We start from the raw sequence: 15,894 nt of genomic DNA, 5'->3' as shown, positions 1-15,894 counted from the left end.
GTGTGTCTGCTTGGGCTTTTTAATGATAATGATGATAATAATAATAATAATAATAATAATAATAATAATAATAATAATAATATTTATACCCCACCCTCCCCAGCCAAGGCCAGGCTCAGGGCGGCTAACAACCAATAATAAAAACAAGTTGATTGAAATACAACTTTAAAAACAATATTAAAATACAACATTAAAATGCAGCCTTTAAGGAAATGGCATTTAATAGTACTGGGCTTTTCCTTCCTTTCTTTTTTTACTACCTGAATTTTGAACAATTTGTTTTTACATCATTTTCATTGAAAAGCCCCAAATGCTGCAACCGTTCTTCATAGGGGCATTGCTCCATCATCGCAATCGTTTCGGCTGCCACTCTTAAGAGACTGTGCATCTTTGGCTAGGAGAAGCCTGCACTCCTTTAATTCATCCCAAAGTCCATATTCCCGCTAGAGCCACATTCCCAGCTTCTGGCGGCCATGGGTTCCATAGAGTAACTGTGAGATACATGAAGAAGTGGGAGGTACCTTCTGTGTTTTGGAATTCCCTCTGTTCACGGCCTCATCCACGCCCTTCATGTCAGAACCCAAACTGCCCTCCTCCAAAGGGGAGAAGAAACGCCCCTCTCTCGCCCGGCCAGTTCCTCATCCTCCTCTCCCTCCCTCCCCTCCGCACCCAGGATGCCGGTGTCCTGACGGACAGCTCCTCCAGGACGGGGTCTGCGTTCCGATCCCGGCTTGCCGCTGTGGACTCCCCACGGCCAACATCACCCTGGAGGTCATGCCAGGCCAGACGGTGGAGCTGGAATGCCACAACTGGTAAGGGGTCAAATTGGGGGAGGGAGGGGTCACATTCCCTGGCAAGGAAACCTTGGAGAGTTTAACTTTTTAAATGTTCTAATTTAAATCAATTCGCAAACTTTTTTCCATTTTACTTTCCATTTTACAAATATTTTAACAAAGAAAACATTTGCACAGTCAAGCTAAAGTGCCATATCTTCAAATTGATGCCTGTCTCCACTTTCTGCGATTACGTATGTTATATCTTTTACCACTGCGTATCCAGTTCAAACCTGTTTACTAATTTTTCCTTTTATATTCCCTTTAACTTATTTTTTGCCACACGTTTTTAAGTCAACCCTGCTAATGATTTAACTTGTTTACGATAATTCTTCAAATAGTCCACAAATTTTCCCCACGCTGTATGGAAAAGTCTCTCCCCTTGGTTTCTCGAGGAGTCGAGAGGGCAATGTTGTGGAAGAGGTTTTTCTAGGATCCAAGTGGAACTGCCGTTCTCCCTTGCCTTTCCAGTTGCTGGGCTTTGTGACTGTGATCTTGTTTCATGTGTTTACGGCACAGAAACGTTCTCGTTGTTTTGTGTGTTGCTGCTCTTGCCCTTGTGCTTTTCGCCATGAAATGCTCTTGCAGTGCCTGAATTTCAACTGCCTTTCTGTTTCCTGAGCTGCTTTGAGCTTGGTGTTCATCTGAGAAAGTGGCGTGCAGACGAAGCGATGGCTGGATGATGGACGGGCGCATGCACAATAAGGTGATCTCGCAGGTCAGCCAGTCCCAAGGTGCTCAGGTCCTAGTAATTTGGGGTTCCCGTCTCTTCCTTCCCTCCGCAGCACCTGTGCCAACGGCACCTTCTTGTGTCCTGAGAAGGAGTGCCCAGCCTACGGGGAATGGTCCGCGTGGAGCCCCTGTTCTGCCAGCTGCGGTGGGGGCAGCACCCTGCGGCACCGGCAGTGCCACGAGAGCCCTGCGGGAGCCCCCTGTGCCGCCGATGCCATGGAAGAAGCAGCCCAGTGCAGCCCCCAGCCCTGCGAGGGTGAGTCTGCCAGCCTCCTGGCGTCAGGGCAAGCGGGTGCCCCCCACCCCTGGGCCCTGCCAACACAGCCAACTCTCTCTCTCTCTCTAATTAATTTTTATTACTTTTTCATTAATAACAATCCAGTGGAGGCCACATTAATACAATACCAAATCATGCCAAATCACAATATAATCAAAAAAGCCAGTTAATCAGTTCCGAATTCAATGTTTTTGGGTGACTTCCCATATTCCAATTATCTGGAGTTGATGTTAATTCTTGGTCCTGCTCCGGTTCTCTTCATTAGTCTGAATTCCACAATTCCGATCTTAATCCTTTGTTTTAGCAGCCGCTGGTGTGATGACTTTTGTTCGTATTTAATAAATCCATATCCATTAACTTGCAGAGGGAATTTATATCCTAACACGGCCAACTCTCATCCAGGGAACAGTAGTTTTTTGGTCCCCCCCCCCCCGCCTCGTTGTGAGTTGTGATGCTTTGTGATTTGCCACCCTTATCTCCTCTGGGGAGACGGGCAGGATCAAAATAAGAAGCCTTATTAACGAGTTGTATCTCATGCTCATTGTATTCAGAGTAGACCCACTGAAAGTGATGGACGTGTCACTTTGTAGTAGGTGATAGATGGTACTTTTATGGCGTTACACAGTCTTGTGTGTGTTTTCACATACATTTAGTTACTCATATATTTACTTTAGCATTATTATTCCACTCATTACGTTGATTAAATTATATATATATATATATATATATATATATATATATATATATATGTGATATCTCAATATAATTTATAATGCAAGTATAATTTTATGGTTTGATTTTGTATTGATTGAAATATTGTGAGGGCTGATACAGCCTTTGTGTGACCCGGGTGGCCCCCAGCTTTTGAATCTCCCCCCGCCTCTGGTTCTACCAGCTGGAGCAGGGGTAGGCAACCTAAGGCCCGGGGGCCAGATGCGGCCCAATCGCCTTCTAAATCCGGCCCTCAGACGGTCCGGGAATCAGCGTGTTTTTACATGAGCAGAATGTGTGCTTTGATTTTAAATTCATCTCTGGGTTTGTGGGGCATAAGAATTCCTTCATCCCCCCCCCCCCAAAAAAATATACTCCGTCGCCCTCAAGGTTTGAGGTATGGTGGACCGGCCCCCTGCTGAAAAAGGTTGCTGAGCCCTGAGCTGGAGCATCCCTCCCTGAGCACGGGCCGGCAGGCGCAGGAGGGAGATTCCAGCGCTGCCATTGATACCCCCCTTTCCTTCTGCAGCCGCCTGCCTGCTGAGTGAGTGGTCAGCCTGGAGCCCTTGCAGCGCCACCTGCGGAGGAGGCGAGTCCGAGAGGAACCGCAGCCTCCTTTCCCCACCGCTGGAGGAACCCTGCGCTGACCCGCTCCTGCAGCACCACGCCTGCAACATGCAGAACTGCACGCCAGGTGAGCCCCCCAAAAAGCAGCCCAACAGCAGAGCCGGCTCAGTGGCAGCCGGGGACCAAAGACTCCCTGTTTATGCATACATTTATATCCCATCAGAAGGTCAGCGGTTCGAATCCCCGCAACGGGGTGAGCTCCCATTGCTCTGTCCCTGCTCCTGCCCACCTAGCAGTTCGAAAGCACATCAAAGTGCAAGTAGATCAATAGGTACCGCTCCAGCGGGAAGGTAAATGGTGTTTCCGTGCGCTGCTCTGGTTCGCCAGAAGCGGCTTTTTTTAAAAAAATTATTTTTATTAACTGGCCAATCACATCAGATTAAATCACATCACATAAATTCTGAATTACAAAGCCAAATTTTAAATTTTGTTGGGGGGACCCATACTTCAAGATCCGAAGGGGAATTCTGATCATCTTCTTGCTACTGTGTTAATGTCCAAATCAGTCCAAATCAGTCCAGACAAAGTTCATAATTCTATCCCATCTTATCTTGCAGTTTCCACATCACATCTTGTTCATATAATTTCTCTTTTTTCTTTATGATCTCTTCTGATAGTCTCCTTAAGCCGATAAACACCAATAGTAATAATAATCCTGTGTGAATTTTCCGTTCCTCCTATCCTCGAATCAATATGGTTTCCATATATCATCTCCTTCATAGATAACATCGCTCTTTCCATCATAATCTTGCGAAACTGTCGCTCTTAAGTCCCACTGAGGAGTTTAATCCACAATATATAAACAGCTTGTTTCTCTCTTTCTCCTCCCAGACTCAAGACCTCCGACAGAGCTTCCCAATATGGCGAAGGCATTTTTAACTGCGTCATTCCAAAGCTCTTATACCTTCCAGGCTCTTCTTGAAACATGCTTTGGTTCAAAAGTTTATCTCCACACAGCCTTAAATCCACAGCTTAAGTCCTTAAAATGACATTTCTGACTCTTAAGGGGAGGGGATTCTTGTTTAATCACATAAGAAAAGAAAGGAAAGGTTTTTTTTCCCTCTCCCCCATCAGTCATTTGCTGTATCGTGTCTTGGCGTATCTTCTCATGTTTTATTCTTGTCTTGTTTTATCAGAGATCTCTTCTGTTAGCAGTCTTTACTCCCCCTTCTTCCTTGAAGTATGTGCAATTCGTCTTGTCCAAATTGTTTCTTTTGAAGTTCTTGCAACTAGTGGCGCGAATCAGGGACGGCGTCCAGGAGCGCCGAAATCCCACAGGAGGGCTTTGTGCCTAGTGCCCCCATTCCCACAAATTCGGGGGTGGTATAGGGCACAGCAGGCAAGGGCCGTCCCCCCCACCATCCTGGGGGGGGTTAAGGAGGCTTATTACCCCCATCACAGCCTCCAAATTACCTCGTGTGGGTCGGAGAGATGTTATTGTCAGCCATCTTCCGATGCGCCCCCTAGTGGCCCCCCGAAGCTTAGTCATTGAGGCCACATGACCCGGAAGCTGTACGCCGGCTCCCTCGGCCAGTAAAGCAAGATGAGCGCCATAACCCCAGAGTCGGCCACGACTGGACCTAATGGTCAGGGGTCCCTTTACCTATATCCCACCAAGGAGCTCAAGGTTATCCCACCTCCTCATTTCATCCTAAGAACAACGACCCAGCAAGGCAGGCCAGGCAGAGAAGTAGACAAAATCGCGGTCAACTGCAAAGGGGATTCGGATATTTAATTTGGCACATCTTACCTGAGAATCTTCTGCTATTCTGTTTTATTGGATGCAACAAATTATGCATCTTTGGGTTATTTGTGGGACATAGGAATTCATTCATTTCCTCACCCCCAAAATATAGTCCATCCCCCCCACAAGATCTGAGGGACAGTGGACCGGCCCCCTGCTGAAAAAGTTTGCTGACCCCTGCTCTAACCACTATTCAATGCTGCCTTTTACATCGTTCCTCCTCCCTCTCTGTGCCAGAATGCCCAGGATACCAAGTCTACAGCGACTGCGCCAACGCCTGCCCGCGGTCCTGCTCCGACCTGCGCCCTCACACCCAGTGCCTCCGTGAGGAATGCCAGCCGGGCTGCGCTTGCCCCTCCGGACAGGTGAGTGAGCTCAGAGCACCCAAAGCTGCCCTGTCTGTCTACCTAGGCTGGTGTTGCCTGCAATGGCTGGCAGCCACTCTGTAGGGTTTGGGGCAGGGGTCTTTCTGGAACCTGCCATCCAGGGTTGACCCCAGGAACCTCTGCCATGCCAAGCAGATGTTCTGCTACTGAGCCGCAGCCCTGCCCTCGAGACACACAAAACTGCAATAATGTGCATTCATCATTACCCGCGGCAGAGGAATGGTTGCTAAAATGATTGGACTCAGCTGAGATGGCAAAGTTTTAGGAATTATAGGGACAGAACTACCTAAATTGTATAGAATTATATAGGAACACTGTAATATGCTCAAACCGTCCCAGTGAGCATCGAAAAAAGAGCATGGGAAATGATATATATGGGAATTGAAAAGGATGCTCAAAATAACTTTTATTTTTTTAAAAAAACCCAGAAGCTTTTCTTTTGGGAATTATAGGGACAGAACTACCTAAATTGTATAGAAATTTATTTATGTCTGCTACTACAGCGGCAAGAATGTTTCTTGCCCAAAAATGGAAAGAAGCAGAAGTCCCAGCAAAGGAAGAATGGATGCAAAAAAAACTTAAGAAATATGCAGAAATGGTGAAACTCACCGGAAGAATAAGAAATGGAGATAACAAACTTTTTATAAAAGAATGGAGATGGTTTATGGATTGTTTACAGATATATTTACAGTAGGTAATTAAATGAGCACGTTAAATAAACTTGGATAGGCAGAAGATAGTAAAAAATAAATGTAAGGAACCACAGAAAGAGGGCGAAGGAAGCCGAATTTTGGGATGTCAAATTGATTGTAAAACTAATGAAATGTATAAATTTGAAAAGTTTTTTTAAAAAAGATGGCAAAGTTGACATTCACCTCTTTGTGCATTAATGAGCCCTAAACTTGCTATCTGACTGCAATTTCCCGCACTTATGAGCCGAGAGCCCCTTCCCAGGACCACATCTGTGCCGGGCCCAGTCTCTTCTCCCCGGGGGGCCAGCCAGCCACAAAGCAGGAAGGGGGGGCACCCTTGCCCCACGGCGGCGCACCTGCTGACGCTGAGCCTCCTCTGGGCCCACAGGTGCTGCAGGACGGGGGCTGCGTCGCCCCAGAAGGATGCCGCTGCCAGCTGGGCTCGGTGCCCAGCATGCCCTGGGCTGCCAACATTTCCCAAGAGGAACAGGGACAGGAGCATCCGCCGGGCAGCGTCATTCGCCACGAGTGCAACAGCTGGTGAGCCTGGGCTGGGCGGTGGGCAGGATCCCTGAAATAGTCACTTTGGGGGGCAAAAGAGAAAACCGGATGACGCTGCCCATTGCATGCAGCACAGAAGCTTTTTTTTTTAAAAAAAAATATTCATTTTCCTTTTTCATTCATTACATACATCTCATATCCATAACATTTACTATACATTCCTCCCTCCCTCCCCTTCTGGGCTTCCCCCAACTTCCGTTTCTGGTTTGTTTCTCCTTTCATCCACTTTGCTATTTCCTAAAAGAAAATAATACCAGTAACATATTTATACAACAACATCAAACCTTAAAACATAAAAATAAAATACACCATCCTGTTTCTCTATCTTCCACACATTTTCTAATGCTAATGATGTGAATGTTTCTTTAAATCCTGCCATCAGGTCTATAGACTTTCTTTGTTTCCACAAGTATAATATAAATGGTTCCCATTCTTTTTCAAAGTCGCTGTTGTCTTTTTCCCTTAGTCTCTTTGAGCCAGGACTCCTGGGTCCTGTTCCAGCTGTGGAAATTGAAGGGCAGGGTGTTCTTGACTTAGAGCAGGCGACGCCGTCCACGCAAGGTCCATCCTTTTCAGGGGGCTCCTCTCCCCACCCACCCACCCTGGGCTGCAGGAGGAATCACAGAATCGTAGACTCAGAAGGGATCCCCCAAAGGTTCTCTAGTCCACCCCCCTGCGATGCAGGAATCACAGCGGGACAATCCCTGGCAGGTGACCATCCGACCTCTGCTTTAAAATATCCGAGGAAGGAGAATGCACCATCTTCAGAGGTGGTTCACTCCACTGTCAAATATCTTCCACCGTCAGAAAGTTCTTCCCAAGGCTCAGTTGGAGTCTCATTCATTGTCCTTTGACTCCATTGGTTTGGGTTGCCCCTCCTGGAGCAGCGAAAAGCAAGCTTGCTCCATATTTTGTGTGACAACCTTTGAGATTTGAGGGCCTCTTTCCATGGCCTACTTTGATATCCTGCCTCTCCCGTAAGCCGTTCAGGACGGCGTGTGTGTGTGTGTGTGTGTGTTTCTCCCGCTCCTGCATTTGAGCATCACAACAGCCCTGCAAAGTAATAATAAATCTTTATTTATTCCCCGCCCTTCCCAGTTCAGAAAACCGGGCTCAGGGCGGCTAACAACAAATTTAAAACACTTAATTGATGCAAGAAAAAACAACATAAAATGCAGTATAAAATGTGAATAACAATAAATTCAGAATTGAAAAATCAATTTGGGGGGGGAAATCCATCCAATAAACATTTGAGGGCTAGCTGGCTAAATTAGTCCTATTTGGGCCAGCGAGGAGACCAGGGGAGAATTAGCTGTGGGATCCCAGAGCAGGGAATCTTCATAAAAAGGGGAGGGGGCGGGAAGGAAGTAGGCTAGACAGAGAGAGGAAGACTGGCTGAAGGCCACCCAGTGGAGATTTGAACCCGGGTCTCCTCCAGCCCAGCCCTGGGCTCTGGTAACCCGCCACACCTTCCTTGGCTGCCTTCTGACTCCTTTCATTTCCCTCCGCAGTGTCTGCCAGAGGGGGGTCTTCACCTGCACCCAGGAGGACTGCGATGGTAAGAGGCTGCCAAGGGGCACAGACCCTCTCCAGGCAGAGATTGCCCCCTGCTCCTCCCTTTCTGCCCCTTGCAGCCCCATTGCTTTCAGCCCCACGGCACCGGGAAGAGGGCCAAAGGGGTCTGGGGTGCCTGTGTTTGGCTTGTGTTTTCCTGCCAACTTCCTGTTCTCAGCCCTGGGACCAGATGGCCAACGCTTCCTCTGAGCCTGTGCAGAGTGCATTCCTCCCATCCCCGAACCCCAACCAAACCCCTTCTCAAAAGCGAGAGCTCTGCCCTGAACTCTCGTTAACAGGATATATTTATACAAATTCTTCAAACTTACACGACCCCTTAAAAATTAGGTAAGGAACCAAATGTTGTATAATACTGTTTTATAATTTATGATTATTTAGAATTTAAATGTATTTTCATGTCATGTTTGATACTTCCAGCTGATGAAGGCGAATACATCGAGACAGGGCCCTGTCCTGGTTTCTGACCCATAATTGTCTTCTGACTTCTGCTCAATGATTGAAACTCAGACCTTCATGCCAAATCTGACTATGGACTAAAATGAACTTATCTCTACTCATAAACTCTTGTCTTTAATACTGTAACAAATTATTGTGTTATACATATCCTTATGAGTTTGTTTGAGTTTGTAATCCTTGTCAGAATACATACTTTTGAATGGATTAGTTTTTGTTGCTATTGACTATTGATTTGCTAGTAGGGACCATTCCCACTATTGAAACTTAGATTGGCCTGAGTTCTTGGTGTGCTTTTTTCTGCCCTGAATTCTGGCATCTCCCACTTCAGGACTGAGCTGCAAAGGGGCAGGGATGCCACACCCATATTTGCCCCCCTTCTGGGGCAATTACCTGGGCGCTTCTCTGCCCTCCCAGCCACCACTTGCCCCACACAGCACCGGGGCCCAATCCGACGCCCACCCAGGATGCCCTCTGCCAGCCACACTCCCTCACCCTCTCCCCCCTTCCCGCAGTGCCCTGTGTCTGGTCGGAGTGGGCCCCGTGGTCACCCTGCTCCGTGACATGTGGCTCCGGACAACGGACGTCCCGGCGCCACCACCGCCAGCTGCGCCTCTACGGCGGTGCCGAGTGCGAAGGACCCTCTGAGCGCTGGATGTCGTGTTCGCTCCCAGACTGCGGTGAGGCTCAGTGGTCTTCCGTTGCCCCTGCGGATCATTCTCCTGCCCCTGGGGAATCGGGGAGGAGCAGAAAACCACTCCTTTTGCGTTTTGATACAAGCCTACCTAAATGGAACTTCCCGAAACAGAAGCGCAGAACCAGAAGCGCTAAAAGGCCTGGAAACCAAGCCTTGTGAGGAAAAGTCAGTGGCAGTTTGATAATAATAATTTTATTATTTGTACCCCAGCCACTCTGGGAGGCTCCCAACAGGATATTAAAAACAATCAAATTCCTTAAGAACTTCCCTAAACAGGGAACTTTTTAGAAAAGTCAGATAGTTGTTTATTTCCTTGACATCTGATGGGCGGGTGCCACCACCGAGAAGGCCCTCTGTCTGGTTCCCTGTAACTTCGCTTCTTGCAGTGAGGGGACCAGCAGAAGGCCCTCGGAGCTGGAGAGACGCTCCTTCAGGTATACTGGCACCTGGTGGGCAAAGGCTACTCTGACTGGTATCTCTCCTGCCCACAGCCTGCCCTGACGGCGAGCTCTGGCTCAGGACCGATTCCCCCGCCCCCTGCGAGCGAGGCTGCCACCAGATCTACGAGGATCCCCCGCAGAACTGCACCCCAGGGTCTGGGCAGGGTTGCGTGTGCCAGATGGGGCACTACCGGAACAAGAGCGGGCACTGCGTTCTGGCTGCTCACTGCGAGTGTGAGCATCGGGGCCAGATTTACGCAGTAAGTGTGAGCAGTGGCGGCATTTGGGATTGGAGTGGAGGGCAAAGGTATCTGGCTTTGGTGAGACAAAGTTTTGTGGCTCCTGTGCAGGCCTCAACCTGCTCGTTCCACGTTGGTGGGCACGAAGGACTAGATGACCCCTAGGGGTCTCTTTCAGCTCTAGAATTCTGTGACTCATTGCAGGGCCTTCTCAGTGACTGCTCCAAACTTTGGAGCTCTCTCCCTAGAGAAGCCAGACTGGCTCCCTCCTTGTCCTTCCATTGGCCAAAGATTATTTTATTTTGGCAGGCTAGTTTTTTTTAAAGGAAGGTGCTTTTAAATGGTGCTGTGCTGTTTTCATCACATGTTTTAAATAGATTTGTTTATTTATATCATTTTAATTCTCTTAAATTACATTTTAACGATCATCTTTTGTACGTCTGTTGCTTTTTGCATTTGACCTGTGCTGTTTTAATTTGTGTGAATCCTGATCTGGGGAAAAGGCAGGATAGAAATTGATATGGTAACAATGGCGATGATAATAAGAGTAATTTCTAAGCCGGTTGCACTCTGCAGGCCCTCTGAAGCCCTCTCTCCCCTTCTTTCTCTCCTCCACAGGCTGGCACAGAATGGCAGGAGGGCTGCAAAACTTGCCATTGCCTGAACGGGAGGGCCGTGTGTGAGGCTACCTGCCCCCCAATCACCTGCCTTGAGGTATTTGCCCCTAAAGGACCCCGGGCTGTTCAGGGAGAGTGGGGAGCCTCTGTCCTGCGGGCCAAAAACTGACTCAGGTTCCCGCGTCTCGGGGGTTGGACTAGATGACCTTTGGGGTCCCTTCTGTGATTCTTCTCTCCTCAGGGCGAAGTCAAAGTGCAGGAGGCCGAGAGCTGCTGCCCTCTGTGCAGGAAGGAGCTGCCGGGTAGGTGGGCTTGTGAGGGGGGAGAGAGCCCCCAGAGGGTCCTTTCTAGGCTGTGTCTTTGGGGTCTTGGTTTCAGCCCTGGGCTAGGAGCCGGGTCCCGCATCCAGGGCGGGCGGGCGAGGCAGGGCAGGCAATCCCCATTTGCAAGAAAGCCATCTTTAATTGTGGCCGCCCCACTCTGCAAATCTCCCTGCCTATTGACATCAGGCAATTCTCTTTTCGGTGACTGCCGAAAACATTTTTTGTTCAGAGAACCCTACTCAGACCTGCGGACTGTTGTTGTGTGTTTTAATCTGGTTTTCCTTTTCTGCTACTTTCATATCCCTCCCAACGTTCTAAACAATTCCTTTTAACCGTTTTGCCGATAATCGTTTTATTCGTTCTGTAAACTGCTTTAATGTTCTTTACCGTCACCTTTGGAACTCCTTGCCTCTTGACACAACAGGCAGGCGCCTTCCCTGTGCCCTTCGCAGAGCCTGCTGAAAACATTTGAGTCCAGACCAGCCCACCCTGACGTTTTGACTTTCAATCTGTTGTGATTTTAGCTTCCCAAAAGCCTTCAATTGCTATTGTTAGCTTTCCTTATTTATAATCTTATTGGCTTTTTTGTTTTTCTTCTTTTGCAAACCGTGGTGCATAAATGTTGTGAACCAAACCAACCAATGGGAAACGGAAACTGTTCCGTCTGACGTGGGTCAGGGTTTGGGGGATTTTTGCTGGGCCCAAACTCCCCATCAGCCCCAGGCCTGGGACCCCGAGACCCTCGCATGGAGGTGCCCCCCTTGCCCGCTGGCCTTCCACATTCCCCTCCTCTTCCCCCGCAGAAGATCACCCTCAGCCCGACTGCCAGCACCACACAGAGCTCCGCAACATCACCAAGGGCAGCTGCTTCCTGGCCGGCGTGGAGGTGAGCTACTGCCGGGGCCGCTGCCCCTCCCACACCAACGTCATCCCCGAGGTAAGTGGGCGCCAGGCCAAGGCACCCGGGGGGGGGCACTGCCCTCTCCAGAAGCCCCCTCTGCGTCACCCAGTGGCCTCACCCCTCACAGTCCGCGCAGTGTATTAGGGTTATCAATATTGCACAAACGGTAGGGCTGCCATAGGCCAAGGAAAACGAGGACATGTCCCCTTTTAGGGGGTGAACATGCCCATCCGGGCGGATTTTTACATTTTAAAGGAAATGTCTGAGTTTTTTGGGGAAAACCCAGCCAGGTGAGCGGGGTATAAATAATAAATTGTTGTTGTTCTTGCATGAAGGGGGGTATATAACTCTAATAAATAACATTTTTGGACGGGAGGATTTTCATTTCAAAGGGGAGTCCGTTTTTAGTCCTCGAACAGCTTCCATGCGATAGGGTTGCCGTACCTTGAAGAATGAAAACGGTTTGTTGAATATTTACAGATAAATTGTAGACAGATAAAAACATTGGCAGGATTATTGTAATAACCTGCAGTTTTATAAGAGTATATATTTACGGTAGATATTTAAATGAGCAAGTTAAATGAATTCAGATATGCAAAAGATATTAAAAAATAAATGTAAGGAACCGCAGAAAGAGGGGGAAGGAAGCCTGGAGAAGCTGGACTGGGGAGGAGAGAGTGGGCCGGTCTGCACTCCTCAGAGAAGTGGGGAGTTTCAATATTGGGGGGACATATAAAGGGCCCCATTACCTTCAGTAGCGTAAGGCCTCATCAAACCGAAATCCGCCAACCTCAAATGGTGTTTTGATACACCTGTTTGGGTTTTCCCCCTCTCTCCTCCCCTGCCCTTGTGGTGCCCCTCGCAGGAGCCCTACCTGCAGACCGTGTGCGAGTGCTGCAGTTACCACCTGGACCCCGTCAGCCCCGTCCGCATCCTGAACCTGCAGTGCCAGGGGGGCGAGACGGAGCCCGTCGTTCTGCCCGTCATCCACCAGTGCGAGTGCAGCAGCTGCCAAGGTGAGCCTGGGCCAGAGGCGGGCGTCAGAAAGGGCCCCAATTGACCACAGGCAATGGGATGGGGGGGAGCCTCTGACCACAGGGCTTGGTTCTGGACCTCTGACCCCACGCAATGTCCCTCACTGGCCTGCTCTGGAAGAACCCCCCCCCCCAAAAAAAATTGGGTTTGTTTGCCAGACTGTTGTGTGTCCTTGAAATCTGGTCCTGCCTCTTGCTTGTCTAGAGAGGGTGGGGTTTGTGGGCGCAGGAAGGAATCTCCTGTACAAAGGTAACATCGTAGAATTGTGGAGTTGGAAGGGATCCTGAGGGTCATCTAGTCCAACCCCTGCAACACAAGAATCTCAACTCAAGCAGCCGTGACAGATGGCCCGTTTATAAACCTCCAAGGAAGGAGAATCCACACCCTTCCCGAGGGAGACCGCTCCACCATCACAGCTCTTAGTTTAGTCGGAATCTCCTTCTTTGGGACCTTGAGCCATGGGTTCGAGTCCTGCCCTCTGGAGCAGAAGAAAACAAGCTGGACAGCCCTTGAGATATTTCAAGATGGCTCTCGCATCTCTTCTCAACCTCCTCTTTTCCAGGCTAAACATTCCCAGCTCCCTCAGCCATTCCCCCAAAAGGCTTGGCTGCCCTCTTCTGCACATCTTCCAGCTAGTCAACATCCTTCTTAAATTGTGGTTTCCAGAATTGGATATAGTGTTCGAAGTGTGGCCTGACCGCGGCAAATTAGAACAGGGCTATTATTACTTTCCTTGGTCTGGACACTATATTTCTGTTGATGCAGCCTAGAAAAATAATTACCGTATTTTTCGCTCCATTGGACGCACCGGACCATAGGAGGGGGAGAACAGGGGGAAAAAAATTTTTCTTGTTCTCCCCCTCTAAAACAAGGTGCGTTCAAGGTACATTCACCAGAGCTTGTGGGGCTGGCGGTGGGGGGAAGCGCTGCTTTCCCCCACCGCCAGCCTCAAAGATCCCTGAAGCCTTTGGAGCGCAGCGCCCCGCTGCCCTGGAGAGTCTGTTCGCGCAGCCGTCCCCAAGCTAGAGCAGCGAGACGGAGCCCTCCGTCTCGCTGTTCTGGCTTGGGAACAGCCTTGCTAGCTTCTGCAGGACAGCGGGGTGAAGGCACCCCGCTGCCCTGGAAAGTCTGTGTGCGCAGCCGTCCCCAAGCTACAGCAGCGAGACGGAGCGCTCCATCTCACTGTTCTGGCTTGGGAACAGCCTTGCTAGCTTCTGCAGGACAGCGGGGTGAAGGCACCCCGCTGCCCTGGAGTGTCTGTGCACGCAGCCGTCCCCAAGCTAGAGCAGCGAGACGGAGCCCTCCGTCTCGCTGTTCTGGCTTGGGAACAGCCTTGCTAGCTTCTGCAGGACAGCGGGGTGAAGGCACCCCGCTGCCCTGGAGAGTCTGTGCGCGCAGCCGTCCCCAAGCTAGAGCAGCGAGACGGAGCGCTCCGCAGTGCTCCGTCTTCCTGTTCTGGCTTTGGGCTTAGCGGCGCAGCCTGCATTCGCTCTATAGGACACACACACATTTCCCCTTAATTTTTGGAGGGGAAAATGTGCGTCCTATAGAACGAAAAATACGGTAGCTTTTTTTGCTGCTGCATCACACTGTGGACTCACGTTCAGCTTGTGGTCCATCAAGACCCCTATGTCCTTTTCACATGTGCTACTAGTAAGCCAGGTGTCCCCAATCCTTTATTTGTGCATCTGGTTCTTCCTGCCTAAGTGCAGAAACTTACATTTGTCCCTACTGGGCTTGCACCCAGTTCTCCAATATCCCACGTGACTTGTGTTGATGAAGCCTAGACTAGCATTTAACCTCCTGTTAAACTTGTAGTCCACCAAAACCCAACCCCCCAACTCACTCTTGCCTTTGTCCTTGCCCACCCCTGACCTGTGGCCCTGAAGGAAACATTTGGCCATCCCTCCCCGCAGGTGGTCCTGCTGCCTTCATTGCACAGCTTCTGGCGGATACTGATGATGCCTCTCTTTTTCCTTTGACGCCTAATGCGTCGATTTTAGCACCCACTTTATTTCTGGGTTTGTGAATGGGTTTTTAAAAACCGTTTTCAATACCATACTTTAATGATGTCACCCGCCCTTGGACCTTAGGGTAAAGGGCGAGTTATAAATTGTAATAATAAATAAAAATAATAATGGACTCCCCCCCCCCGCTGCCGCCAATCTGATTCCTGGGCCTTAGAGGAGCCCGGCTTAATTAGGCCAAAGATGTAGACAAAGCCTTCTTTTCTATACCTAAGACCATAAAAAGAGCTGGATCAGGCAAGTGGCCCAGCCATTGTCCTTATTTATTTCATTGCATTAATATCCCACATTATTTCCCTCCAAGTTGCTCCCAGCAGTGTACATGGTCCCCCCCCCCCCATTTAACCCCCCAACAGCCCTGCGAGGGAGGATAGGCTGAGAGAAGGCAGTGTGACTGGCCCAGTGTGACTGGGGGGATTCGAACTCGGGTCTCCCGCATCCTGGTCTGACACTCTAACCACGCTGAGTCTCCAGAGCCCAGCATGCTGTCCTCACAGCGGCCAACCAGGTGCCCCAATGGGAAACCCACACGCAGGATCCGAGCACAAGAGTCGCTTTCCTCTGCTCTTGGTCTTCCCAGGTAAGTCCCGTGTTCAAGTCTCACCGCCCGTCTTGGGTTTGCCTTCTTCTCCATCGCAGGTGGCGATTTCTCCAAGCGCTGACGACGTCCCCGCAGGCGAAAAGACCAGGCCCTTCCGTGGCAGAATGGGACGTCTCCCCTACCAGGATGCAAGATGTTTTTTTCATGTTTCCCATTGCCTCTTCTCTCCTCTCTTCCACACACACAGCACGGCACAGATTTCTCCTTCGTTCCTTTGCAAGTCAATAAACTCAGCCAGCAGCATCGCTGTGTGTTTTATTATCCGCCAAGGAAGCTTCCACGGGGAGGACTGAGAGAGGATCCCAAAGGAATTTGCTGCGGGCTTGCAGGAGTGGAAGCCCAGTGCCCACCTTGTGGGCCCTGCACCCGATGCCCAGTGGCATTTCCAGGTGGGGCTAGGAAGGCCCCTTGCCAGCTGGGCAG

At 49.7% G+C, this 15,894-nt stretch overlaps 1 protein-coding gene across 1 annotated transcript in view; it reads left to right on the top strand.

The window, feature by feature from the left end:
• The window catches only part of LOC310746249 (SCO-spondin-like), a 166,106-nt gene extending 150,459 nt beyond the window's left edge, over positions 1-15,647 (top strand). Inside the window, exons 100-112 of the mRNA XM_083580107.1 lie at positions 674-812; positions 1,619-1,821; positions 3,083-3,247; positions 5,162-5,289; positions 6,391-6,542; positions 8,075-8,121; positions 9,107-9,271; positions 9,780-9,988; positions 10,586-10,681; positions 10,826-10,886; positions 11,711-11,844; positions 12,674-12,824; positions 15,510-15,647. Of these exons, the coding sequence (XP_083436233.1) occupies positions 674-812; positions 1,619-1,821; positions 3,083-3,247; positions 5,162-5,289; positions 6,391-6,542; positions 8,075-8,121; positions 9,107-9,271; positions 9,780-9,988; positions 10,586-10,681; positions 10,826-10,886; positions 11,711-11,844; positions 12,674-12,824; positions 15,510-15,532 (1,673 nt within the window). The 3' untranslated portion in view covers positions 15,533-15,647. The remainder of the gene's footprint in view (positions 1-673; positions 813-1,618; positions 1,822-3,082; positions 3,248-5,161; positions 5,290-6,390; positions 6,543-8,074; positions 8,122-9,106; positions 9,272-9,779; positions 9,989-10,585; positions 10,682-10,825; positions 10,887-11,710; positions 11,845-12,673; positions 12,825-15,509) is intronic.
• Positions 15,648-15,894: the final 247 nt, after the last annotated feature.

This window comes from Podarcis filfolensis, assembly GCF_964270895.1.
Source record: "Podarcis filfolensis genome assembly, chromosome: 12".
Lineage (NCBI taxonomy): Eukaryota > Metazoa > Chordata > Lepidosauria > Squamata > Lacertidae > Podarcis > Podarcis filfolensis.
The sequence above is the reverse complement of the archived record's forward strand: the minus strand, read 5'-3'. Positions and strand labels throughout refer to the sequence as shown.